Source organism: Saccoglossus kowalevskii, chromosome 4 (assembly GCF_978046115.1).
Source record: "Saccoglossus kowalevskii chromosome 4, keSacKowa6.1, whole genome shotgun sequence".
NCBI lineage: Eukaryota > Metazoa > Hemichordata > Enteropneusta > Harrimaniidae > Saccoglossus > Saccoglossus kowalevskii.
In genome coordinates this window covers 19183651-19211139 of record NC_140644.1, presented here as the reverse complement: position 1 = coordinate 19211139, position 27489 = coordinate 19183651, and the positions used below count along the sequence as shown (strand labels likewise).

Genomic DNA, 27489 nt, shown 5'->3' with positions numbered 1-27489 from the left:
GCAACTACTGTCCAAAGTGTCACTTTTACCGGCTTATATATAAAAAACAATCAGTCGATAAAATTATTTATTGATTTTTATTCACCATTATAATTTGCAGAGTCTTTGCTTTGAATCTGATTTTCCACTTTCCAAAATAGACTGAGATTCCTGTATTTACTCTGTCTTGTGTATCCTGATAATAGGACCTATTATTTATGCTATGCTCTTTATGTATTTGTATACTTTTCATTCACTTGATTCTCAAATAAGGTTGATTCAGTAAAAAATTACCCTGTGCATACTCATTTGATACCAGAAAGGTCATTTTGGCTCTGTATTACATAGATTAAAAATTTGAATATCCCAAAACATAGTTTTCCTTCAGGCAGGCATCTAAGGGATTAGGTTATATCCTACATGTGTTGTAACTACACAGATCAGCAAAATGCACACTCAGGACATTTTATTTATCCATATTTTATCCAATGTGTATTTATTATTGAAATAATATGTATTTGCATTGTAAATTGTTTTACCAGTCCACTGTATTGACAGTTAAACGCAAACATACTTATAATTTCACCATATGTTACCTGGTATTTAACAGTTACCTTGCAATTTGCTGACCTGTAATCAGACTCCATTGTCAGCACTCTGATGGAAGTGAAAACTACCACGCCTCAATATTTACCGTTCTATAGTCGCCATGGCGATATAACTTCATTCTTTTGTTATCTGAGATATTGATGTATTTTAGAAATTAGCTTTGTTTAGGTCTTGGAAATGTTACAGTATGCATGTATGTATGCAGTATTTGTAGTTTTGCCAACTCTCGTCCTTCTGAAACACTGTTAACTGTATTTAATTCACTACAGAAGTGATTTTTTGCCATTATGCGTGTGCCACAACACTATTCAAAAACCTGTTGCAGACACACGTGCAGCAATTCTGCTTTGCCGTTTTAGTAAATCAAATTACTACTTTGTGGTCTGATCAGTTTATTAGCCCCCTTTCAGGCGTAGCGTGAAAGACTACTATTATTTCTTATTTCTTGTTTCCTTCCATCCTTCCCCCTTTATGTCTCCAACATTTTCTCAGAAATTCTGCAGCAGATATCAATGAAACTTGGCAGGTTGATGAACAAGTCTGTTGAAATATGCATGTCATTTTTTTTTCCAGATTTGAAAATCCTGTGTGGGTCTTTTTCAAGATTTTAATCAAAAATTACCTCTCGCTACTGCACTGAGAGAACAACTGAGCATGTTCAGAATAAATAATTAGCTTAGATTGTAATGCTAGGGTTTTTAGTGATGTCATGACCTGGTCATAACCTTGATCTGAATCAGTGACAGATGGGTCGTACCATTACCAATCTCAGCAGAAAAATGTAGAGGGGCGTCAGGGCTACATTTTGGTGGGAATAATATAGTGATGATACTGAAACAAACCCAGGTCCTGGTAATATACAAAGACCTGAATTAACAAAGAAGTCAAGTTGTTATTAAAGGTAAATCAAGGTTCACTCAGATTTATGAATGCAGTTTCTTGAACATTTATGAGACATACATGTAGTTTGGTTGCACTTGTGTATTCTGAGATTTTGGACCTGGGTCAATGACAGTTTTTAGTTACCCGATTAAGGGAAATCACTTTATGATGAGTTGTACCCACATAGAGTACATATTAATTCAATTGTTTGCAGATGTTCCATGTATTATTTTAACATGAGTATTTTATAATTAAATAACAGGGACTGTGACATTCATGTCTTGTTCTATATGACAGTCACTGACACATACGGTTATTAGAATTGCTTACATAATTTTATACCCACAAAAAGGAAAAGTTTTCGTTCTATAAAAGATCTGATTACTATAATGAGTTTTAGGATTCTACTTTTGCTGTGGGATTAGTCAGAGATGCACACCAGTCTCTTGAATTGTTTCCTGTATAGCCATTAGATAGCCATTTTATTTGTGCATTATTACTACATTTGAATATATTTGACTTCCTTGGTTACTGGTAGTTGTACTTAGCAATGCAGAATTCAAACAACAATGCATGATGGGACTTATTTTGGTGAAGACAAATGATACTTACCGGGGTTGGTCAAAAATAACTATTTAAAAGAGAGAGAACAGAATTCATGACATTTGCGAATAAAATGTACTCCATAAAACATGTTGAAGTTTTCAACCTAGTTACCATGTGTTGACTGTATAATGCAATGATGTTGCACTTTCTCCAAGGATACAGCTACAATACAGGTAGTTATGTGGTCCTTTTTTCTTAGTAGTTTGTCTCATCACTACATCTTCCAATATTGTGGGATGAACCACATTTTATTGCCAGTGTAAATCCTCACAGTAGCTTTCCTGATGCAATTTCCGCTCTTTAAATTTATATGCTGTATATACTGTATACCCAAATTAGATTTGGTTATATAATTCTAGTACACATATCACTGCTATAAAAAATTGTAATTCCTTGAATCAGACTATCGCCTTTTTTTCTATATCATGTCTGAATATTGATTCATATTCTGTCCATAGCTTACCTGTACTCTAAAATATTGAAGTGATATTATTTGCACTGTTAGAAGTGCATCTTCTAAAAGTTGTACACATAAACCAAAAAATTACATTTATTGTTTATTAGAATAAAGACTCATTTACGTGTATGCACTTGTAATAGAGCAATTACGGCTGAGTAAAATAATATTATTTGCACAAAGCACAGTAATAAAAAAGTATCAGTAATACTATTACATAGACAGTAGTAACAGAATTGTGCTGGTACAAATGTAGCATCCATATCATTTGGGCCATAGCCTGCTATATCATGGTTAGAAGTATTCTATCTTGTTTACTGGTATTAAAAATTGATTAAAATTTGGCATTGAAATGCTATTATTATGTGTACTGGTTATTGTGCTAAAAATAGACTTGCTCACTTGCGTGTCAGGTTGTGAACGATGGCTTGCAGGAAAAGGCATAACTATGAAACAAATATCGGTAATGGCTGATGGAGTCATTGTTTTACAAAAAAGTTGTTCGTGTCCAGATATACAATAATGAGAAATTTTACAATATCTTTTTCAAATTATTTAGAATTTAAACAAGCAGTAGACTTGTTAGAATGATGGTGATAAATCTGTTCATCATCGTACTCGATATTGTGTCCCATCCCAGAATGCTTTTCACTCAAGTTTTTAAATCTATGTTGCTCTCTGTCCCATAGTGGCAAGTGAAAAACAAATTGATTGATTTTTCCTCACAATCTGGTCATGTGATACTTATACCCCTTCCTCTCCCCCTCCTCCTCTGTGTTTTGAAGCTTAACCTGTTACAAAGTTTATTGGTGGTGGTGTTTTGTTACACTGTACCATGTAAAACATCTCCTTATTTTAATTATGTTTGTGTTTTCAACAGATTCAATTTTGATTGCTGCACTTTGAGAGTAGGCTTTTCCGGCATTTCCCATAGGAGATTCCTCATCAACACTTGTGGTTTTCAGCTTTGTTCATTTGATATTCCCAGAGTGGGTGTTAATTTTACCCATGAATAATTTTAATGTATGGACACACTCTCTAACATGCATGTATGGTTACAATGTGGCTTTGCGATTCATAGACCCGGTCAGGAGTAAGACATATTTAATTCTTTATCTGATTACAAGGACAAAAGGATTTTGAAAATATGTGTATATTTTATTGTGCTATTCTGTACTGCTGTACATGTACGTGTAGATGCCAATACATGATGGCTGCTGGGTAATACTACATGTTTACACTGTTCAATTTCATTAAAAGTGCATAAATACCCGAAATTGCATTTATTGTGTAATGAATCATTAAAATATTACTTATTTTGACCGTAGATGAATTATTGTAATTGAGTGAGCATATGCTCTAGAGCAAATGTGGTACAATGTATGCATAACAATACCTTTGCACATGTAACAATAGAAGTAATTAACATATCAATAACAAGCACTGTAAAAGTTTTAAGGGGAACACTGATTGTGTGGTAAGCATCCTTGTATATTAACAAAATTTTGAATTTGAACCATATTTAGAACAAATCAAAAATGTGCAACACAGAGTCAGCTTCACTAAGTTTTGCATTTCTTCTCACTCGTTGCTAATTGAAAAACTTAGATATAATAAAACATTCCCAGAGGAAAGGTTTTGTTTTCTATGTAATTGGGGATGAATTTCATATATATTAATACTCACATGTAAAAATAGTCAGATTGTACAAGCTCGTGCTAAATTTGAAGCTGAATTAGCAATTTATGATGACAACATTTGCAAGTTATCAACTCTTGAGAAATTCAAGTGCTTGCTAGGCGCTTAAGATAGCTTCATTGTCAATTGCTTGGGAAAATTCATTTAATTTATTTCTAAGCTTTAGTTTAGTCTATTGTTTTGATTGTGTTTTTCTTGACCATTGAATTATTGTTTTTTCATTGATGCTAAATTTTGTGTCAAATAAAATATCTATCTATTTATATATCTATCTATGAAGTTGTACATTAGCATACTTTGCATATTATATTACCGGTGTACACATAATAATTTGTGCTTTGGAAAATATATATTTCATTGTCTAGTGTATAATAAATGTAATTTTGGAATGCACTGTGACTTGTAAAAGAGCATATACAATTGTACATGTACTATATTTGAAAATGATAGCATGGCATACATAGAATACTTTGTTTTCGCTTGGAATTTATTTTAAAATGCCTTTGATATGGTTCCCAGGAGACACATGCAATGCATGTACTATATACATTGTAACAGCTGTATATTGGAAATTTGAACATGTCCTGCATCAGTTTTCAGTGACAGTAAATTGCAGCCAAACATAGTAATGCACAGAAAGCCATCATGATTTCTGTAAATACCAGCTGTCTCATATTCCTAATTCATTTATTGTGATAGACTTTAAATGGATTAGTCAGTAACCTAATTAGTTTTCTACTGATCATATGTTAATTAATTAATCTCCAAATAAATATGAAAATATGAATTTTTATTTTGTAATTAATATAATACTGATCTAAATATACCTTGGCATGTACATATACATGTATGTATGATAATAAATAATATTGAAAACTAATAATATAATTAAGTATTATATATATAATAAGTATACGAAAAATGCATATTTGGTACTATAAAGGCCATTTTCTTTTGATATTACGTAAATTATAAAAAAAAATTGTGAAAAGCATAGCTCACGTCTTTTTAAAAAATAAGATCAAATAAAATCATTTCTTGGTAAATTCCTAAAGAGGAAATAGATCTGTAGCACGCATTGTATTTACTATTATAGAATTAGAATTTGCTAACAAAGGCTGTATAGAAAAGAGAAGTTTGCTTGAGCTCACTGTTTACTATGGCATTTTATTGATCACATTTGTTTGTACACAGTGTGGTTTGTGGACTGGTTTCAGGGCATCTATACCGGGAAATCCCAGTCTCAAAATAATGCAAAGGTGGAAAGTTTTCCTACAACAATTGGGTGTGTATATTTGCCGGATATGGTTAGCTGCTGTATTGATTTAAAACTGGTAATGTTTCCTCTTCTACCTGATTGATGGCTGTATACTTAGCCATTGGGTTTCACTATTTAATAAGTTTAATGACAAACATTTCCAAATGGGCTTTTGTGGTCGGCGAGTGGAATGTGATATTACCTGCTTTTGACACTATAGCTTTTTTGTTATGGTTAGTGGTTGATATCGCCTTTGGTTTGCAAGCCACAATGTGTGCCTTGTTCACTTAGGTTACCCTAAACGCATGAAATCCGGTTCTTGCATATTTTTTTATTTTTCACTGCAAGTCTGCATCTGTTCCTGCTAGACGTGCTACTGTAAATTAGTGTATGCAAAACACTTATTTACTTTTGTGGACGCTGGAAATAACCCTGTAGATGTAAAGAAAGATCAAGTTTCTGACAGGAGTTTTGCTGACTTTCGTAGTACATATACAAGATATTGATCAGACCTCACAGCATTGCTTCTGTGCACTCATTAACTAGGATAAGTTATTACTGGTATGCTAGTACACAAAATCACCTGATACTGTTAAGTTGTGTAAATCTGAGGTAAACTGAACTGGGTGGTGTGATTTGTATATGACTCATACAGCTTTAAAGATAACGTTTACTGCTTTGTCACCTGACGTTTTTAGCCGTCAGCATGCAAGTGATATGTGTGTCAAGTAAAATTCCAGTCATAGCTTGGTCTCTACCAATTCCACTCTGTATACATGTAGCTTGGTCTCTACCAATTCCACTCTGTATTGTCACTGTATAGGTGTTATCTCCTAACACACTGTACTTTGATTTTAGCTCTATCTGATATCAACAAATTAAGTTGTAGGAGCTGCTCTTATAAATATATGCTGGTTGTTTTCTCTCGGATCAGCTGGGGACAAGTGGGATTTCACACCAGTGATCTCTTGAGGCATGCTTTGGTTGTGGTATAATACTCATCTTATATAATATAGATCTTGTAAATGTGTTATCGCCTGTGGCATCCAGTAGCCTTTGGTACTAGTACTGTAGGTTCTAACTTGCAGCTAGAGATTAAGATATACTGCTGATGTCTGTTTAAATATTTTCAATGTAGGGACAAGTATTCTATCATTCATTGAGATTATACAATATTGATTCATTTTAAGGTCTGAAACTCATGAGGGATCCTTCTTCAAATCCATGTACATATACTCAGCTCACAGTTGAATGTGAAGTCTAAAATGTGAAGTCTAAATTTAGACTAGGTCATTGACATTTAGAAAAGTCAAGCTCTGTAATTAGTTGTTGGTTATTTGTTTTCACATCAATAAGTAAGTTGGCTGGCTGCTGATGTTTTTGCAAACAAGCTCGCAGTACTTATTTGTGTCGGTCAAGAAAGCATATCACTGTGCTCCATTGCATGGTGTAGTCAGTGAGTTGTTTTTGTTGTTCATGTACATTGTATACCACCGTCTGTATTTACAAGTGCTGAATCATGGTTGATTTCACCGAAAACCTGCACTGATTGAACCAGAACAAAATTTGTGTCATGTAGTAGTGGTAATCAGTGTACTCTGGCTGCATGTTGTTGTTTAGATTTTCTGCAATTGCTCATTATTTAGTTTTCTATGTAGAATACTTGTGTCAATGGTGTGTTGCTGGGGCATGTTTTTTTCCTTCTTCAGTCTATCTTTTTTTTTTACCATTTGTATGTGTATTTACATGTCCGCACAATAGTTGGTGTGTTTTTTATTATTATAAAACCTAGGCTACAGACACTGCTTTCTTAGAATTATAAGATGAGGTGTGGTTTTTGCATGGTAACTGATCACCTTTAACCCAGTGTGCATGCTTTATAGTTCAAGTCATTCAATCTGTTAGGTTATATGTAGGTGAGGTATTAGTTCATCATGCAGTACATGTGCTGGGTATACTGGGCCAAGGATGATCAGCTGGATTCATACTGTGTGACAGTTGCACCTGTTATCAGCAAGTTATCGCTATAGAGTGGATAGAACTAGGCCGGTAGAGTATAGGGGGACTGTATGCACAGCGGGTGTGAAAACTCGCTTAAATGCATGTGGTTATTTAAGACTTGATTGCCCTTGACTGTGCGTTTACTTCAAGTGTGCATGACCTGTGACCAAGGGATTGCAGCCCATTGCAGTATGGCGTGATTCCCTGTGAGTAATGCTGTAACATCTGCTGCTGGCATATCATGTTGGTTTCATCAGTATCCCAAAATAACCTTTTGCGTTAATGGCAGTATCTGTGTCCTCTTTCATCTAGAGGTGGATTTAAACGTTTAGATGTACCATGCTACCTTTGGACTTAGTTGGGCTCAAACTGTGAGGGTGACTGTAGTCAGAATTTGATGTGGCCACTTGTTGATTAATGTCAGTGTGCCTGTAGCTGACCACACCCATGACTGAGTTGCCGTTCCTAGATGCTTATATGCATGATATATTCAATCTAGGAGGATTCATGCAAGTTATTATTACATGTACATGTATATGTCATTTTCCTTTGTTTGATTTGCAATGGCTTGCTTCAGCTTCTGAGCTAAGACTTCCACATGCTGCCACTGTTTTCTTGTATACTTTCATTTTGAGATATGTCGCATGGCTTGTATAGCATTCCTTGTTAATCAAACTGTTTGTATTAGTACATGTGTACAGCATACTGACACTTGCATGCATAAGGTCAACAAGGTCTTTCGACTGTCCCCGGAAATGGCAAACATTGTTTGATCTCTATCTCTTTTATGCCCACAACTGCTGATTGATGGTATTCCCTAGGCTATGCCATCTCCAACATGTGGTCTGAGCTTTCCATGTGGTCTGAGCTTTCATTCTGAGCTGTATACATTTGTGAACATTGTATGTATATTTGGCAGTCAGTTGATCCAATTATATGTCACACAGTCAAGTTTGAAACTGTACATGGTTAAATTTCATAAAACTGTATGTATCTTTGAAAAGATCAACATGTACTGTATCAACGATTTGATTTGAGATGTGATTGAAATCCAGATTAGGATTATTTAACTGATTCTTGGAATTATGATTGACTATCTTGCAGTTTAAGATGATTAAGTTGTCAGCTCTTGGAGCCATGAACTCTGGATTTGTTTTGGAGCTGTACTAACCCCAATATATTATCTACCGCCTTTGTACTCTGCTGTATTTGATCAAGGTGCTTGCACAATTAATAATAACTGTCGGAAATAACATCAAGTTTTATGAGTCTATGCCAACGCAGTGGATTTATATTTTATTGGCAATAAGGCTCTCAATGCAGTGAAATATGACTTTTTCTTCATATCGCCTGTTCGCTTGATACTTGTGCAGTGTTATGGATGTGTTGATATGCAGGCAAATGATGCAGCAACTCTACCAATACTATAAGGAAAAACAAAAGGTTAGTCTATCATAATGTGTGTACTCTACCCACAGTAGAAAGCATGGATTACTGCTCACCAACTTTAATACTGTATGTATACAGTGTGATTTTGCTGTCTATAACTGAAAATCTCAGAGGAATGGGCTTTTCTGTGTGTAACAATGAGTGGTCAGTGTATGATGGTAGCAAACATCTCCCTGTCATTGAGAGTATGATGTGCTGTTCAGAGATGTACATTTAATTATGTGGTTCAGATTGGGTACATGGCAAAGATCTGTCGGATGCATGTATAGTAAGTTTCACAGTTTTAATTTCACAGAGGCATCAAATAAAACTATGCCTCTGTGTCCTTCAAAAATACCTATTTTTCCATTTCATCAATATTTGACTGAAAATGGGTGCCCCTTAACTCTGAAGTATGTTTAGTTTTTATAATACAATCATTCTGTATTAATTATGTAATCTGAAAATAATATGTAAAGTATTTTACAGTGAATTGCTAGGAATGTTCTCGATTTAATTATTCAAGAATTTAAGGACAAAATTTCTCAACAAATCGATGCATTTTGTGGTTTTCCCCGTCTTCATATTGCTTCATTGCATAAAAGTCAGACGGTTTGAAGTTTTATTTTAAGATTTATTATTGAAACCTTGTGATAGGTGTGCTTTGTCAGTTTTATGACTATCAAGCATTATAAAAAAAATTCAGACATTTTTGTATCTACACATACCATATTTGCACTATTACAAGCGCATCTCCAAATAGGAATACACATAAACACAAAATTGTGTTTATTGTATAATGGATCATTAATATATTACTTATTTGGATCGTACATGTACAAGTAAATATACCTCAACAGGGTATCTCACCACTAGAGACTAGTGGCCATTGGGTCAAGTATTTGGTTCAAGTGTTTATTGTGTTTTATCCGTCATGTGAGGTATGTAAATGTGTCGAAATGGACATGGTGCGAGTGGTTAGTGCTAGTAGCACTAATCCGAAAAACTACTAGATCTAGTGCTAAAACGGCACTAGATCTAGTGCTAAAATGTACATAGTGCGAGTGGCATTGATATCGCGTTGTCAACAACGTCAAGACATCCCGTAATTCTCTGAAAATAAATTAATATTTACGTAAAATTGTTGTATCTTTCATTTATTGGAAGTGTGCTACAGTGGGAAAATTGAGAATGTCATTGTCCACGTTTGTTGTAATAGACCGTTGGAACAATGTGATCGGCCGGGAAACTAGCTGAAACAGTGAAACTCCAGGTCGAACTTCGAAATTTTTACAAATTGTGAATAGATATACTGTATTAAATGGTATTGTGAGGAAGTTTGTGTTTTCAACTTTGGCGAATGGAAACTTTATGTAAATGGTGGAATTCAGCGTTGATTTTTTTTAAATCGCTGATGTGCCGTTTTATTTATGGTCGGCGCCACACTTAATGAAAATAGATCTTCGAAAATGAAATTATGATGCCATATGTGAACTAAATAAAAAATTGGTATACTCCTAGTCTAAGTTCCGGGTCCCTGTAAAGCTTGGTGAATTTCGTGTGTACTGCGACCTGTGAATGGGCATATACATTTTCACGCAATCCTGTTGTTACATTGTATCATGGAGGAACTAACGGAATATGATGCAACCTCGCCGATTTTTTGATTTTTTAACGTGACCATATTATATATGTCTAGACACTTTTTCTGCAAAAATATTTTTTAGGAGCCCTTAGGATTTTTTGTTGTAGACTCTCGAAATCTTGTTCTTGTTACAGTTGCTAATAATTAAAACATGTGAAGTAACAAGTTCGTCTGTTGAATTTCCGGTTGTGAAATACGCATTTTAACCCTTCACAGCTAAACAAACCCAGTGTATAGTTGCGTTTTTCGGCAGTTTTTAAATTTATTTTTTAAAAACATTTTGTCGTAATTTATCGGACATTTCAATCGTTCCTGACGCCTAAATCAGTCTATTTAAGTTTTTATTCAAGAGCGTGTTTATTGTGACTAGCGTAAGCTCCGTTTGGACAAAGAGCTGTTATCACTGTAAACGATGTTAAATTCTTCTTCTTATGCTAAGTTCATCTTTGAAAACAACTATTTTTTTTATTTAAAAAAAATCATGCCATTTTCCCATCAAAATCCAAGCTGAAAGAGCGTATCCCCGGTACTACAACATCGGCAAATCTCTACCGCGTTGCGTTCAATAATATAAACATATTTAAATGAGCTATGGTGATTTGAACACGTTGGCATCATCCAGCATTTTGATTGGTTAATTAGCGATTTGACCTATTAGCTCAACTCACGCAAGAGAAACACTGCGGATACCCTACCGCATCGAGCGTTTATATGCAATCGGAAACATTTGCGTACGATGAAACTAAGTTGAATTTTATTTGAATCAACAAATTTATTTTTTGTGCGTTATTATAATCACTACTGAGTAATATTCAACGTTTGTGAAACATAGCATGTCCGGATTGAGCATATGTGATCACTTGCTGCTACGCAATGCAGTTGTGTTTGTTTTATTAGAAACGTCATTTAAAATATACTTTTGTTACCAATAAAATAAAAACAAATGTATTTGAAAAATGACACTGGGCGACACTGTAATGACATTCAAGGTGGTCTACTTTTTAATTCAGCAAGAATTATTAATTATTGTTGATTCTGCAATAGTTTCTTTCGTCTTGGGTGGCCCAACTGACGGCGTAGAAAGTCTGTGTAGTTGGATACAATGAAAATTTCCCCCCAAAATATTTGATAATTATTAGTCCCTGTTCGGACGAAATCCGAAAACGGGGACTTATAATTTGGTCTCCGTCCGTCCGAGTGTCCGTGCATCTGTGCGTCCGTCCGGAGTCATATCTCAGAATCCCTTGGACCGATTCCGTTCATTCTTTGCATGTGCCTAGTACTTTATGTTGGACATATGCACATGCAGTGGTTTAGCGATTCGATTCAAAATGGCCGACTGGCAGCCATCTTGTTTTTTGAAAATGTTGTTTTTTGGACATGCTTTGTCAGTTTTCTTTCAAACTTGGTACATAGATTATACATGTTAGGATACATGTCCATGATGATTTATTTCACAATTGGATCAAAGATGGTCGACTGGCAGCCATCTTGTTTTTTGAAAATGTCGTATTTTGGACATGCCTTGTCAGTTTTCATTCAAATTTAGTACATAGATCATACATGTTAGGATACATGTCCTCGACCATCCGTGAGTTCCTGAGGAAGACCGTCCGTGTGTCCGTCTGTCCGTGCGTCAGTCTATCAAACGTCATATTTCAGAATCCTGTGGACCGATTCCGTTCATTCTTTGCATGTGCCCAGTACCTTATGTGGTACATATGCACATGCAGTGATTTAGCGATTCGATTCAAAATGGCCGACTGGCAGCCATCTTGTTTTTTGAAAATGTTGTATTTTGGACATGCTTTGTCAGTTGTCATTCAAACTTGGTACATAGAATATACATGTTAGGATACATGTCCATGACGATTTATTTCGCAATTGGATCAAAGATGGTCGACTGGCAGGCATCTTGTTTTTGTTTTTTTATGCGGTATCTTGGATGTGCTCTGTCAGTTTTCATTCAAATTTGGCACATACATGTACTTTATACATGTTAGGATGCATGTCCATGACAATTTGTTTCAAAATCTGGTCAAGGATGGCCGTTTGACAGCCATCTGACTTTTTGGCCTTACTACTATATTTCCGCAATTTATGTACCATTTTCATTCGTATTTGGCACATTCATCATACATATCTCTGTGTTTCATAATCAGATCAAAGATGGCTGAATAACGGCTGTTTTTATTTTGGTCATATTACTATGACACGAAACACGTGTTTTCATGTAAATAAACAATCTGTTGTATACGCCACTTGGAACTCAAGTTTCAAGGACACGCTTGCGACAACCCCTCCGCTTTAATATGACAAGCACAAAGAGAACTTAACGGGGACTGTGTCATTTTCAATGACTTGTTTTTTTAAATTTTGAACCCCAAATAAGCGCCCATCAGCCGTGAAATCCCAAGGGCGTTTTTTGGGATGGGCGAATTTACGGCAGAATCCGGTATTATATAAAGAAAGTATTATTATGGACATTTTGCGCATATTGCCGATGTTTTATACTGTTTGTAGTTTGCATATGAAAGTGGTTGTTGATGCCCCTCCTATTATTCGACGTCGTTGACAATGTGATAACAATGCCACTCGCACTGTGCACATTTTAGCACTAGATCTAGTGCCATTTTAGCACTAGATCTAGTACTTTTTTGGATTAGTGCTACTAGCACTAGCCACTCGCACTAAGCCCATTTCGACACATTTACATACATGGTCATGTGTGAGACATGATTTATAAAATTGTGCTGATATGGAATAATTTAAAATAGTTCTACATATTATTTCCCAAATATTTGCTTATTGCTTTGCCTCTTCTTCCTCTGAATATTCATGTATCCTTGAGGGCAGAGCCATATCACAGAAAGTTCTATATTGCTAAGTTGTGCATAACTGTATCGTGTATTTCTATGGGCTCTGCGTAAGCTGCTGCAGAACGTCGGTCAAAAAGCCAGTAAAAAACAGCTAAAGTCGAGGAATCAGCACAAATTCAACTTTGAAGTAATCCTGAGCAACCAAATTTATATATGTTGCACTGTTCAGGGGAGTCTCAATAGCTATCCCAAAGTACAGTTTTCTGAGACTTTTCGGCATTTGTTTTCACCATGATGGTTGCCATGCATTAACAATGCCTGGATTTCTGCCCCCAAGAATAACCGAAAACGACCCATGAGGTTCTGTGTGTAAGCTTAGGAAATCGGGGGCACTACGTTCGCATGCATGAAGGCACCGTATCAGCGCTGTTCAAAATTCCAGCAGGCCATTCCTTAATGCACTTGATGAAATTGTAAAATATGTCTTTCACAATTTCAATTGAGACAGCCCTGGAACAAAATCTTCATCTTGTTCCACTACTATTACTAAAGCAAAGTCAACAGTTATATAATCAGATATTACATATTCTTATTGCAAATTTTGGGGAAATTCGGTTGTTAATTTGTTTAAGGTTTTGCTAATGTTGTAACCGGCAGTCGTAATATTGTATTTTTATTGGGAATTATGATTGTATATTCCGTTGCTGCCATCTGGCTTGTTTGGGTTTCTAGGTAATAACTGCAGTCAATAAACATTATGATTGTACTTTGGTATTTTATACATACTGGTTGACCTGATATATCATGTGAGACTGAGAGAGGTAATGATATGGTAGGTCAATAGTGAATGCTATCAGACATCCGGTTTATAATAAGTCCTTTAGCCTAAAGATATGAGTGGACATTCCATAACAGTTCTGTAATGATTTTGAACTTGGTACAAGTATTTCCGTCTAGACAAATACTAGTACTGCGTTTAAGGAGGTTCTTATCAATTTTCGTCTTTTACTTGGGCTATTCACATTTAATATACTGTATTAACTTAGGACTTGTGCTTGAATTGACAAGTGCTTTATGTCTCTAACAAACTTGAGTGAAAAAAAATGAATAGCATAAAGTACCGGGGGTATTTATAAGATAAGCATATATAACTGGTGTGATATATGATGAAGATCTACTGTGTTGATGGTTATCTGAGTTCCATACTCTTTATAATGCCTTTATTGCATGCATACAAGAAACACTTTTTTTACTGAAACATTAATGAATTTTCAGCATGTTAAAAAAGTGTTTTTTATTTCTTTGAAATTTGAAAACTAAATCACCAGCCATGCTATGTGTATATGTTTTAAGTCTTAGAAGCTGTATTTTTTTTTTTAATTAGTGAATCATTCATTTGACATTTGGAGATCACTGTATATGCAATATGTGATAAGACTGATGAACAATTTAAGCTTTCTGTACTAACACTGAGGGCAGATGAAGATTATGCTTGCAGTTTAATAAAGTAATTAAATAATGTAACTCAAACATTGATGTCAAGAATATAATATTGGGAAATCAAAAGGTAGTACATGTACATTAATCTCCCCCTGTGACTGACTTGATTCAAATTACCGGTAACTCAACACTTATCTACATTTCATCTTCTGTTATAGTGAATCATAGGGTGGACTCGTAAAATGCTGGACAGTTTTTACTGTATTCTTTCTATTAGTAGCATAAATTACAGTAAATAACTGGTGTGTTTTAGGTTGAATCAAGTGTTAAAATAAGCCAGTGTTCCATAAATGCAATTTTTAGTGTTTGTCGGCTTCTATTAAAAATGTACTTCTGATAGAAAAATTAGATACTTAGAATACTGGTACCAGTGTGTAAATGACGTATTACAAAATTAGCATAAATGGATCAGTGTACTGTGAAATACTTTATTTTCATTTGGAATTAATTTCTGCTATTTTCGCTGAAGGAATAATTCAATAAAAATTAAATCTAGCAAATATACCCTTTTTCCCCTAAATTTTTACCCAACTCACCAAAAATCAGTGGAAATAAATTCCATACAAAACACCCTGAATGTCTATTCAGCAAAGATTAATTTCAGCTAGAATAATGAGCTTTACAGTAATGCCAGTAAAATGTTCAAGTAATGTACTGCTAATGAAAAAGTATATCGGGTCTCAATTTTGAGATGTCACGAACACATAGTGTTCGTGTATTTTACAGGTTGATCACTGGGTTCCTCAACTAACATTTTCTTTTCAGGTTGCACACTACATTGTATATATTACTGACCAAATGTAGACATTTGTACCCAAGCACCGGAAATAATTTGCCCAAGAGGTGTCGACAGTCGATATACGCTCCAGTGGACCACAAAATACCTGGGATGTTCCTAAACCATGTATCAATTTTGCGTGAAAATGAGAGTATTGTATTGCATCATGTGTTGTATTTACCTACTCACAGTAGTGGTCTGTTTTCTGTTATTTTACAGGAATGTCCATTGGCGAAATCATTACAGAGAGGGGAGGACCCTCAGTTTGATCAGGTGAGGTGAAAACACTGCAATCAGCATAACAAGTATCAACCCTTGACACTTGGTGAAATTAGTTACTCTGCACTTGACATTGACGACATACAAACATGACAACTAACAATAAATAGTTGAACAGATAAACAAATTTCATGTTTGTAAAAGTAAACCAATGATTAGATACATGTGTGGCAATACTTGCATTCATGCACAGCTCCTTAGCATGGGCTCAGGGGTCAAAAACGGCTAATTAAGTTTGTACTATATCCTGTGCTGACTGCTGTATATTCTCCAATGCGTCTAGCCGGTATGCAAACATACAAGATTAGCTCATATCTTAGGTTGCACTTGGTGTAGCCTGAACATGACCAATAAATACAATTTATGCCTAGAACATAACATTCACTTTTGGAGATCCATATTTGGACAACTTGATTTTGGGGTACTTTTTTCATTCCTGAATGAATGAAAAATAAAATAACCTGCAGCGACTCAAGAAAAATAACTTTATTGAAACAAAGCTAAAATTTTAGTTTTTGATTTGTAGTGCGTGTCACAGTCAAGCTGTGCGTCTATAGTGAGTTTTAATTTAGTTTGAAGTGAAGGATTTTTCAACTTTCAAAACAAGTGCCAAAATGTCGGGAGGATACACAACTTTATAATAATGAATAATGCTCAATTGTTGCTGTAGTTTGTACTGCTTCTAAATTCTTCATGGTGAATATCAGATCTGGGATGACTTAAAAATAAAACAGAATCTGATGGATGATGCTTTTGTCATCTATATAAACTCTATCTCATATTCACCACCAATGTCTAATGTAAAGAAAATGTCACTTTGCTTCACCCCCCCCCCCCCCCTTCTTCAAAAGTTATGATTCAAACACTGAAAACTATGTACATGTACTTTGGTATTTGGCATCCATTTTCATTTACAAAAAATGTCTTTCACTCAGTGAAATTGTGATACAAATATCTAATGGTATGTGGGTATCAAGACAATCAGACTAACATCCAAAGCAATTACATTTGTGCCCTTCTTAAATTTTATAAGTTCAACTTTTAACTTTTGAATATTAATACGGTTTTCTTTTTATTATCTTGTAGCTGTTAAGTTCATTGAGTTCAGTGGCTGAACACTGTCTGCCATCGTTATTGAAGACACTATTTGAATGGTATGATATTCAGAATGGTGAGATTGCGCAGGAAGAAAGACAGAAAACAGCTGTCAAGCCAACCGGCACAGCTGCAACAGCAAAAGGGTAAGATAAACTGGCATCATCTTCTCTCTACCAGTGTTGATTAAAGGGTAAGATAAACTGGCATCATCTTCTCTCTACCAGTGTTGATTAAAGGGTAAGATAAACTGGCATTATCTTCTCTCTACCAGTGTTGATTAAAGGGTAAGATAAACTGGCATTATCTTCTCTCTACCAGTGTTGATTAAAGGGTAAGATAAACTGGCATTATCTTCTCTCTACCAGTGTTGATTAAAGGGTAAGATAAACTGGCATTATCTTCTCTCTACCAGTGTTGATTAAAGGGTAAGATAAACTGGCATTATCTTCTCTCTACCAGTGTTGATTAAAGGGTAAGATAAACTGGCATTATCTTCTCTCTACCAGTGTTGATTAAAGGGTAAGATAAACTGGCATTATCTTCTCTCTACCAGTGTTGATTAAAGGGTAAGATAAACTGGCATCATCTTCTCTCTACCAGTGTTGATTAAAGGTTAAGATAAACTGGCATCATCTTCTCTCTACCAGTGTTGATTAAAGGGTAAGATAAACTGGCATCATCTTCTCTCTGCAAGTGTTTATTACCCTGGGGCAACTGTCCTGTATGTTGAATGCCTACCTATATATATTGTGCTAATTCCTATTGGATTGTGTAATTATATTTGCATTTTGTCATTTCCTGTGTTTTTGTATTTATTATGTTTTCAGAGAAAAGGACTACCTGTATGAACGGAGAGATGTAAGTATTTTAAATTATTAAGATTTTTTATATTAATTAATTTTACATTAATATCTTTTTGAATGTTTTGAAATGGCATTCACTCAATTTTATTGAAATTGATAGTGATTCTTCACTACTGCACTCAACCAGTATATAACATTTCAATAATTGTCTTTCAGCTGTCGGTTGATTTCTTGACATGTTTGGTCTTGATTGAAGTGCTGAAGAAATTGAACAGACATCCGGTGTCTGATCCTTTGATCTCGCACATAGAAGACATGGCATTCAAGCACTTTAGACACAGGGATGGGTAAGAACAATGTATTTACTCTCAAGTATAAACCAAATTTATGCGTGTTACAAACTGTGGAAAGCTTTAATTTTACAAATAAATTTTAGATAATTTCAAAGTAAACAAAGTATAGTACCGGTAGATCATATTATGTAATAACATTGAATATTTTTGTTGCAGTAAGGTTGACTGCAATGGACAAAAGTACATTTACTTTATGCTTGACTATATCCTAATGTTATCTTCTTTTGCTCTTGGCTGCTTTCTTGATCTTTTCCTTTAATCTTTTCTTTCAAGAGCAAATTATTCTGTCTTTTCATGTGCCCAAAATAAGCTGCTTTCCATTTAGTATACATGTTTGTGCATTTTATATTTAGTTTCTCCAGTATCTGGATATTTGTTATTACAAATGCTCTCAATTCATCATATTGTGAAAATTCTAGCAATGAAAATATAACACTTTCACGATCAGTATTAGTAATGATATTATCTCGAGCTAACATCAAAATATCTCAAATTTCAGATTGCAAGCAGGACCCAATGCTGAGAATATTCACATAGTTGCAGACCTTTATGCTGAAGTCATTGGTGTCTTGGCGCAGACTCGATATCAGTCAATTGAGAAGAAATTCATACAACAGTTGAAAGAGCTGCGAGCGGAACCACCAAATGTTCCGTTTACTACGCAGCGGATCATCAGTCTGATCATGGGGATGAAGTTTTACAGAGTGGTTATGTTTCCTGTAGAGGACTTTGAAGCTTCTTTTCAAATGTTACACGACTGTGCTGGGTATTTCATGGAAGTGAAAGATAAAGACATCAAGCATGCTATAGCAGGACTGTTGGTGGAAATCCTAGTACCTGTTGCAGCTGTAAGTTGTTTCACAATATTTCATGTTCCCGCTGCAAATTAAGCTTTAGAATTTGTTAACTCAGACCAGTTATCAAAATGGTAAATCAACATAGATGTACAAACCTGAGACATTATTTCTTCTGAAAAAAATGAATCACAACACAAAGTTGCCACTAGGGGTGCTATGTACATAACACAAAGTTGCCACTAGAGGTGCTATGTACATAACACAAAGTTGCCACTAGGGGTGCTATGTACATAACACAAAGTTGCCACTAGAGGTGCTATGTACATAACACAAAGTTGCCACTAGGGGTGCTATGTACATAACACAAAGTTGCCACTAGGGGGTGCTATGTACATAACACAAAGTTACCACAAGAGGGTGCTATGTACATAACACAAAGTTGCCACTAGGGGGTGCTATGTACATAACACAAAGTTGCCACTAGAGGTGCTATGTACATAACACAAAGTTGCCACTAGGGGTGCTATGTACATAACACAAAGTTGCCACTAGGGGGTGCTATGTACATAACACAAAGTTACCACAAGAGGGTGCTATTTACATAACACAAAGTTGCCACAATGGGGTGCTATGTACATGTACATCACACAAAGATGCCTCGAGGGGTGCTATGTACATGAGATGGTACTGTGAATAATTCATCTAAAGACCCTCGTCAATTTCTGATTAAATTTTGTGGATAAGAATTTTTAGTGCAAAATGAAAGTCAATTCCAGGGTGGTCACTAAAAAAGTTGTCATGCTGGTCTGCAGGACTTTGTCTTTAAACTTGTATATAATAGAGAGAGTTACTAGTAGTCAGATTTGTTATCTTTTAATGACTTTGTTTATTCCATGGATAGGCTGTGAAGAATGAAGTGAATATACCAGTGTTGAAAAACTTTGTAGAGAAACTCTACCCCTCCACAGAGCAATGCACCAAGAAGACAAAACATGTGTTGGCTTACTTTCCACTGGTTACTTGTATACTATGTGTCAGCCAAAAACATTTCTTTCTCAATTACTGGCATAACTTTCTCAACTTGTGTTTGTCTCATCTAAAGGTAAGTGAGAAATATCGAGTTCATTGTAAAGTGTATTATGAATAAGATATCTATCTCCTTCTATTTAGTTCCATCTACTGAATTTGGATTTTATCGTACCGCAGCCATTACTGCCTAATTTGCGTTCCTAGCCTCGCTTTCAGGGCCACTGCAAGGAGATGATACATACAATTCATCACTGAAATGTTTCGTCAATGTGATTTAGCAAACCTTGGAACGCCAATAGTAAGCAATGGCCACTGGATGATAAAAGAGAATTGTAGTCAAGATACTGTAAAGGGGGTAATTATTCACTGGGTTTTAATTTAGTTTATTTCGCTGACTGGAAAAATGCGCTAAATTAAAACACAGTGAATATGTAAAATTTAGCATAGAACACATTATCTAAATGACGAAACCGTGAATTTAAAACCCACTAAATATGCCTGAAATGGTAAATCAGTGAAATTTAAACCCCGTGAAAATTAGTCATTTTACAGTAGCAAGTATTTGAAGGAATTTCTTGGAGAGATGCAAATGTGTAATTGTGGGTTGTTCAATGTTTGTTTTTCTATTGAAAAAAAAAGCTCAATGAAATGTGCAAATTTGTACTGTTTTTTATCTATGAATGACATTCCATACTCAAATAATGTGCTTGATGTATAATCAAAGTGAAAACTGAAAATTCATTTCAAGATTTGTATCTTTCATACCTTTCAATTAATGAATCCTACATCATACTATTGTCATAGTACATATCATACATGTACACCATATATTTTTTTTTAATTAATTCTCATTATCGATTGTTTGACAGAATCGAGATGCCAAGGTGTCAAGAGTTGCATTGGAGTCTCTATACAGATTGCTATGGGTCTATGTAATACGCATTAAATGTGAAAGCAACAATGTGACCCAGACGAGACTGCAGAGTATTGTCAACAGTCTGTTTCCCAAAGGATCCAGGAATGTTATACCTAGAGATACTCCCCTGAACATTTTTGTGAAAATCATCCAGTTCATAGCACAAGAGAAATTGGACTTTGCTCTTAAAGATGTCGTCTTTGATTTAATCGGTGTTGGAAGCAAGACAAAGATTTTATTTCCAGAGGTATGTCCTATTACTTGTTACTTACATACTCATACATTGCATAAATTCTTGTCTATTGGTCGTGGAGCTAGAATTTAGTGGAGAACAGTGTGCTCTCTAATAGGACTGATTCTGTGGGATCTCAATTCAAAATTAAATGCCCATCAAGTTAGGTTGTCGTCTTGTTGACTGCTGGGAAAATAGGTCTTCCAGAAAAAACAATACTGTGTATGGCTGTAGTTGATTTTGGAGAGTGCAAACTAAAATATTGTGGCCTTGATTTTCTTTTCCACACTTATTACGGTATGTTTATAAAATGTGAATTTCATTTATTTAATAAGATATTTTCCAAGGTCACTTTTTCAATGTACAATGTATGATTTTCTATTGAGTCGACGATGCACCAGGAAATTATCACAAAAATTTTCTGTGATTCAATGTAAAAAATTGATTTTCGCTAACTATAGTGGTTGTATACAGTATTATAGCAATATGTGACAATGAATTTGGAAGTAGGGATGGTGTTTAATGCAGAGGAAGATGTCAATGGCACAAGGCTTAATACTAGCTGTTTAATCTTCTACATTTTACTCAAATCTTCATCATCTGATTTCTACAATTCCTCACAGAGAATGAACATTGGACTGAGGGCATTCCTAGTAATTGCTGACAGCTTACAACAGAAAGATGGTGAGCCACCAATGCCCTCCACAACCAGTGTTCTGCCCTCTGGTAACACATTACGTGTGAAGAAAACCTTCTTAAATAAACAGTTAACGGAGGAAGCTGCCAAGTCAATAGGAATAGCTCAATATCACTTGAATATTCGAAAAGCTTTGGATAATATATTGAGAATATTAGATTTACAAGTTGGTAGGGCTATGATGATGACAAACTCACAGTGCATGAATAAAGAACCTGAAGATCTTATGACGTAAGTTGCTTCCTCACTATTTGTCATATTTCTCTAAACAGCACCCCCTATAGTTTTGTACGTCAGTCTTCCTTAAGGTAGAAGCCTAGTCATAAATTTAAAAACCCAGAATTTTTCGAGAAATTGATGGTTGTATTTTAGTGGAAAGTCATCATTTTGACACTATTGTAACACTTTTACCACATGTTCCTATGGCAGAGATATTATGCAATATCTCAAAATATAGCCTGGTGACATAGGCTGAAAAAAATCATATATTGTTAATGATGGGGTACTTTTTGTTGTTCTGGGTTTTAAAAAGTGTCAAAAAATGCAATTTTTCTTATCTTTCTCAATCTTCTTTTCTTATAATATTAGGACAAAAAGCCCAACTGTAACACACAAAATAATGCTATTTCATTGTACCCTGGGACATGAACTTCATGATTGTACATAATAAAATAATGAACATTGTCATGCGATTTATGACCAATTTTTGCAAAAATTATGACTAGGCTTCTTAATGGTCAAAATATTGATTAATTCTCTCAATGTTCTTGCTAGTTGCAGTACGGTCAGTGCATAACTTTAACATTTTGCTGATATGCATATATGTCTCATATTAGTATAAACATATTAAACGAATGATACAAAAATTACATAATGCAAGTTGCTGATGACAGTGAAACTCATTTCAAAAAAGTTTTTATGAAAGGACAAAGCCAACTTGGAGCCTGCTTGAATATTAAGTTACACCTAGACTGTAGATACCATATAGCCAACTTTTTCGTGAGTGAATAACATGATGTTATTATCTTCTGTTACAGGAGTGATAAGAAACCAAAGATTGATTTATTTCGTACCTGTGTTGCTGCAATCCCCCGTCTGATACCTGATGGCATGAGTAGGCATGACCTATTAGATTTATTATGTAGATTGACTGTACATATGGATGAAGAGTTGAGAGGGTAAGAAATAATTCCCTCGCTGACTCAAAGTGATAAATTATCTATTGTGATTCTCTGACCTGGTGTGTGGAGGTGAAGTAATACTGTAGAATACTTTATTTTCGCTTGGAATTTATTTTCGCTCTTTTCGCTGAAGGGATGATTCCGTGAAAATAAAATCCATATATATACTTTTTTTCCTATATTTCACATTAAACTCATCAAAAATCAGTGAAAATAAATTCCATAAAAAATGCCCAAAAAGCCTTTTCAGCGAAAATAAAGTATTCCACAGTATTACTTAATAGCACAGGGAAAGGAAATAGGAAACCTAATTGGGATAAAAATAGGATGAAAACTGTGTGTATTTAATGTGAATCCTGAGCTATGCAATAGTAACATGTATGCATGTGGGTCAAATATATATTATTTCCTGGCACATACCAGTAGTAATGATGGGGGATTTAGTGATTACCAGTACATCAATATCAGGAGCACGATTGCAGATAGACATTCACACAACATTATATTGAAGATATTGCGCACAAGATCTGATCAACATATTTAATGACCATATATGGTCATATGACCAAATTAAAAATGCATAAATTTATTTGGAAAAATCTTAAAAATGTTTGCGATATGCACTCATATTTGCGAAATTCACAATGAATTGTCTATTGCAAAATCAAATCGGTTTACAGTAAAACAGAATATAGCTTGTTTTGACTCACAATGAACTCGCTGTGATGGTTTCATGGTGTTTTGTTTGCAATAATTTTATTTCAGACTTGCTTTCACTTCATTACAAAATGTGATGCTGGACTTGCAAGATTGGCGTGAGGATGTGCTGCTATGTTTTGTACATTTTATACTGAAAGAAGTACAGGATACGTTTACATTGTTACTGGACAGTGCTCTTAGGATGTTGGTGCAACTGTTAACCCAATGGAGAAGTGCTGTACAAGGCAAAGATGATAAGGTATAGTACAATATTTGCATAGTAATGAATTAATTTACATAAACAGAGATTGGCATTCAACAACTTTGCTGTTTTCTTCATTAGAATTAATTTAGATTTGAGGACACTTATACTTGCATGTAAATGAGGCTTACGAGGAACATGAGTTGTGGGAGATTCATTTATAATGAATTATACTTTTAGATTTGTTTAGCAAAGGATTCTAATCAGTTATGTGTTGCTGAATTTTAATTATTAGGTGTTTTTGAGTTGGGTGATATATGGATGACATTATTCAAAAATAGTTACTTGTTGCCACATAAAAAATGTTTTATAAATAATTTTACTGCCCTACAGTGTTCCCTTTAAGAGAGGATCATTTTATACAAAATTATGTGCATTTGTGCTCTTGGATTGCTCTAGAAGTCTTGTGTCTCTAGGCATCTTGTTATAAAAATAGAGCAGAAAATTAAACAAAATTACCATATATTCAAAGCGCATCCCCAGTAGAACTAAAAATCAGATTTGTTGTTTCCTGAAACATTAAAATATTACTTATTTTGACCATAGAAACACATCTGTAATGTGCTTTAGAATACTTTATTTTCGCTTGGAATTTATTTTCGCTATTTTCACTGAAGGGATAATTACGTGAAAATAAAATCCAGGGGAATATACTTTTTTTCCTATATTTCACATTAAACTCATCAAAAATCAGTGAAAATAAATTCCAAGCAAAACGCCCAAAAGGCCTTTTCAGCAAAAATTAATTCCAGCAAAAAAAAAGTATTGCACAGTACATGTACATAAAGCAGATGCGCTACAAATAGAGCAAACATGTATACAATTGCCACCATCTGCATTTGATTAATACTCAATTTGTATGTATCTTTCATGTGCTTTTCTTTATCTCATAGATGAATAAGATGAACTATGAGAGAAGTCCTCATGCCAATGTTATAAATTTTGTGGAAGGCTTTGCCTTAGTAGTATTATGTAGCTGCCGACCTGTTACAAGAAAACTTGGTGTACTTATACTTAAAGAATGCAGAGCATTATTTACAGCAATGGGATATACAAAGGTAAGTGAAAATTAATGCATAATCAGAGCTTGAACTTGAACCGAGTTGAGAGGTGCACTAATTATGGCAAAATTTGAAAAAAAAATCGTTTCAGTACTTGGTTATACAATATGGAAAATTTCTATTTTCGAGGGCACCCATGCAGATTGCTGTCTCTGTAAAATTCAAGCCCTGTATGATGATACTTTATTACATAAGGAACATCCAGGGTATTTTGTGGCCCAGTGCAGTGTCTATTCGTTTTTTTTCCAAATTCTAAACACATTAAAATTATGAAGCGTGCACTGATAAGAGGAGTAAATTACCTAGACATTGGATATTGTAAAGGTAAATATATTATGCTACTAGTGTAGCTGAAATATATCGGTGAACATTGCATACTTTATAAACATGTGATTATTGGTATTCTTATCATTAATTTGGTCATACCAGAAGTTTACACCAATGATCACTACTGAATAAAAGTTTATCTTTTGAATTTCGGGAGTTTACCCAACCCGCCTTGTGATTGTGGATTACCGGTACCGTTGGTAGTTCAATTTTCCCATGGAGCACATGTTTATGTAACTACAACTTGGCATATAAATCCTTTCCATTTTAAATAAATAGTTTATTACGTGATTTACTACGTTGATTGCATACATTAATACGTCACAATATGCATTTATTATGTGTTCTCCTCCACCCTCTCAGATGTTAATTTGGCCCAAATCAAATGCACATCCAAACCATTTTTGCCAAATTTGTTGCAAATCAGTTGGCTAGTTTGCTAATTAGGTCGCAATTTTGATTTAGCCATTTTTCATGCGTATGTGCCTCACCAGTAATGAACATTTAACACACATGACATCTCCTTTCATTTTGTAGATCGATGATGACGCAGTGATAGACGTGATTGATAAAGCATGTCCTGCCGTTGTAGAGAATTTATTATCCTATTTGCCACCTTCAGAAAAGGTAAGATGGCATAATACTTGACATTTAAAAAGAAAATAAGAAACATGTGTGGATTATTGTTGAACAGATGTGAGAGTACTATTGTTAATTAAATACATATTCAATGGGTTTAACGTTTAGCTATTAGCGGAATAAATGAAATTTAATCTAGTTAATAATTGATGTTACTTTCCTACTTCATATGTTCTGCAGAATCCATTGAATTCATAAGGCACTTCTAAATAAAATTAATATTTACACACCATAACCTTCAATGCAAGTTAGCTTCAAGGCTCCAAGATTTCAGAATTTATGGCTATATCGTATTTGCTCTATTAGTACCAGTAGTGCATGTGCTTACCTATATTTTTTATAGTCAAAATAAGTATTATTTTAAAGAGTATTGCTCATTGCACCACACATGAGCTAATTATGGTTCTCATATGAACAAAGATAGTGATTTTGACAGACTGATGAGTACAAACCGAGACATTACAAAGCTTTAACTAAATGTTTTCTTTGGTGACTGCAAGGTATCAGAGAAGTAATCAATGTCCAAACTCATACTTGTGATTTCTCTTAGAATAGCGCAATGAATTATGGGGAAATCAATGTTTATCAACAAATGTTGCACATGCGCGGCACGATGACCACTTCCCTTTAATGAAACAGCTAATTTTTGGTTTATTTGTGCTTCTAACTGTCCAATTACAGTATCAACTGATTTCCTCATGGTGATTACAATAATCATTGGCAATTTGCTGTTGTTACAATTCATGTTATACCTATTTATGTTGGTTGGCTTCACATGATAATAATATTGTTTATATCTCCGTCTTATATTACAGACTGCCTTTATAACCACACCTGTTATAGATTTACATTGGGTCATTGAAAGATCCTTGACAGTGTGGTCGAGTAATGAATACAACAATACTCTGAATGACAGTTATGGTAAATCTGTCAACTCTATAGATAACTTTGATGCCTGGGCCTGGTGCCTGGCTGGGTTTCTCAACAATGAACATTTACCACATTACAGTCCCTCTGCTGCCATCCATGCTTGGCCTGCAGTGTTTACAAGACTCATGCAGCTGCAAGCACACATTGATCAAAAGTAAGTTGACTGCACACTTGATCCCAAAATCATCATCATTACTGAAATTAAAAACATTCAAAATGTTATTTCAACAAAACTTAATTCCAGCTAAAAAATATTTTACAATTTTTTTTTTCATGAATGATTAATTATTAATAAAATGAAAGTTGAGTCAATGCGACTTTGTATATCAAACTTGAATCGCAAAACTATACTATGTAACCTTATGCTGGAAAGTTTCTGTCAACATTTCATAAATAAAGAGAATTTGCTGTAATGTGCAAATACAATTATGATTAGCTAATTTTTAATATGTCCAAATATTGCATTGTCATTAAATTTGAGTAACGTACAGGTGGTTAGTGCAGAACTTGTATGTTAATATTTTAG

At 34.6% G+C, this 27489-nt stretch overlaps 1 protein-coding gene across 1 annotated transcript in view; it reads left to right on the top strand.

Annotated features, from left to right (window-relative positions):
- Nucleotides 1-27489, top strand: part of LOC100376411 (protein furry homolog-like) — a 106204-nt gene that overhangs the window by 36746 nt on the left and 41969 nt on the right. Inside the window, exons 4-16 of the mRNA XM_085497911.1 lie at nucleotides 15880-15933; nucleotides 17026-17180; nucleotides 17865-17895; nucleotides 18057-18187; nucleotides 18693-19041; nucleotides 19892-20092; nucleotides 20889-21182; nucleotides 21791-22095; nucleotides 22902-23042; nucleotides 23811-24003; nucleotides 24900-25064; nucleotides 25932-26021; nucleotides 26849-27117. Of these exons, the coding sequence (XP_085354037.1) occupies nucleotides 15880-15933; nucleotides 17026-17180; nucleotides 17865-17895; nucleotides 18057-18187; nucleotides 18693-19041; nucleotides 19892-20092; nucleotides 20889-21182; nucleotides 21791-22095; nucleotides 22902-23042; nucleotides 23811-24003; nucleotides 24900-25064; nucleotides 25932-26021; nucleotides 26849-27117 (2378 nt within the window). The remainder of the gene's footprint in view (nucleotides 1-15879; nucleotides 15934-17025; nucleotides 17181-17864; nucleotides 17896-18056; nucleotides 18188-18692; nucleotides 19042-19891; nucleotides 20093-20888; nucleotides 21183-21790; nucleotides 22096-22901; nucleotides 23043-23810; nucleotides 24004-24899; nucleotides 25065-25931; nucleotides 26022-26848; nucleotides 27118-27489) is intronic.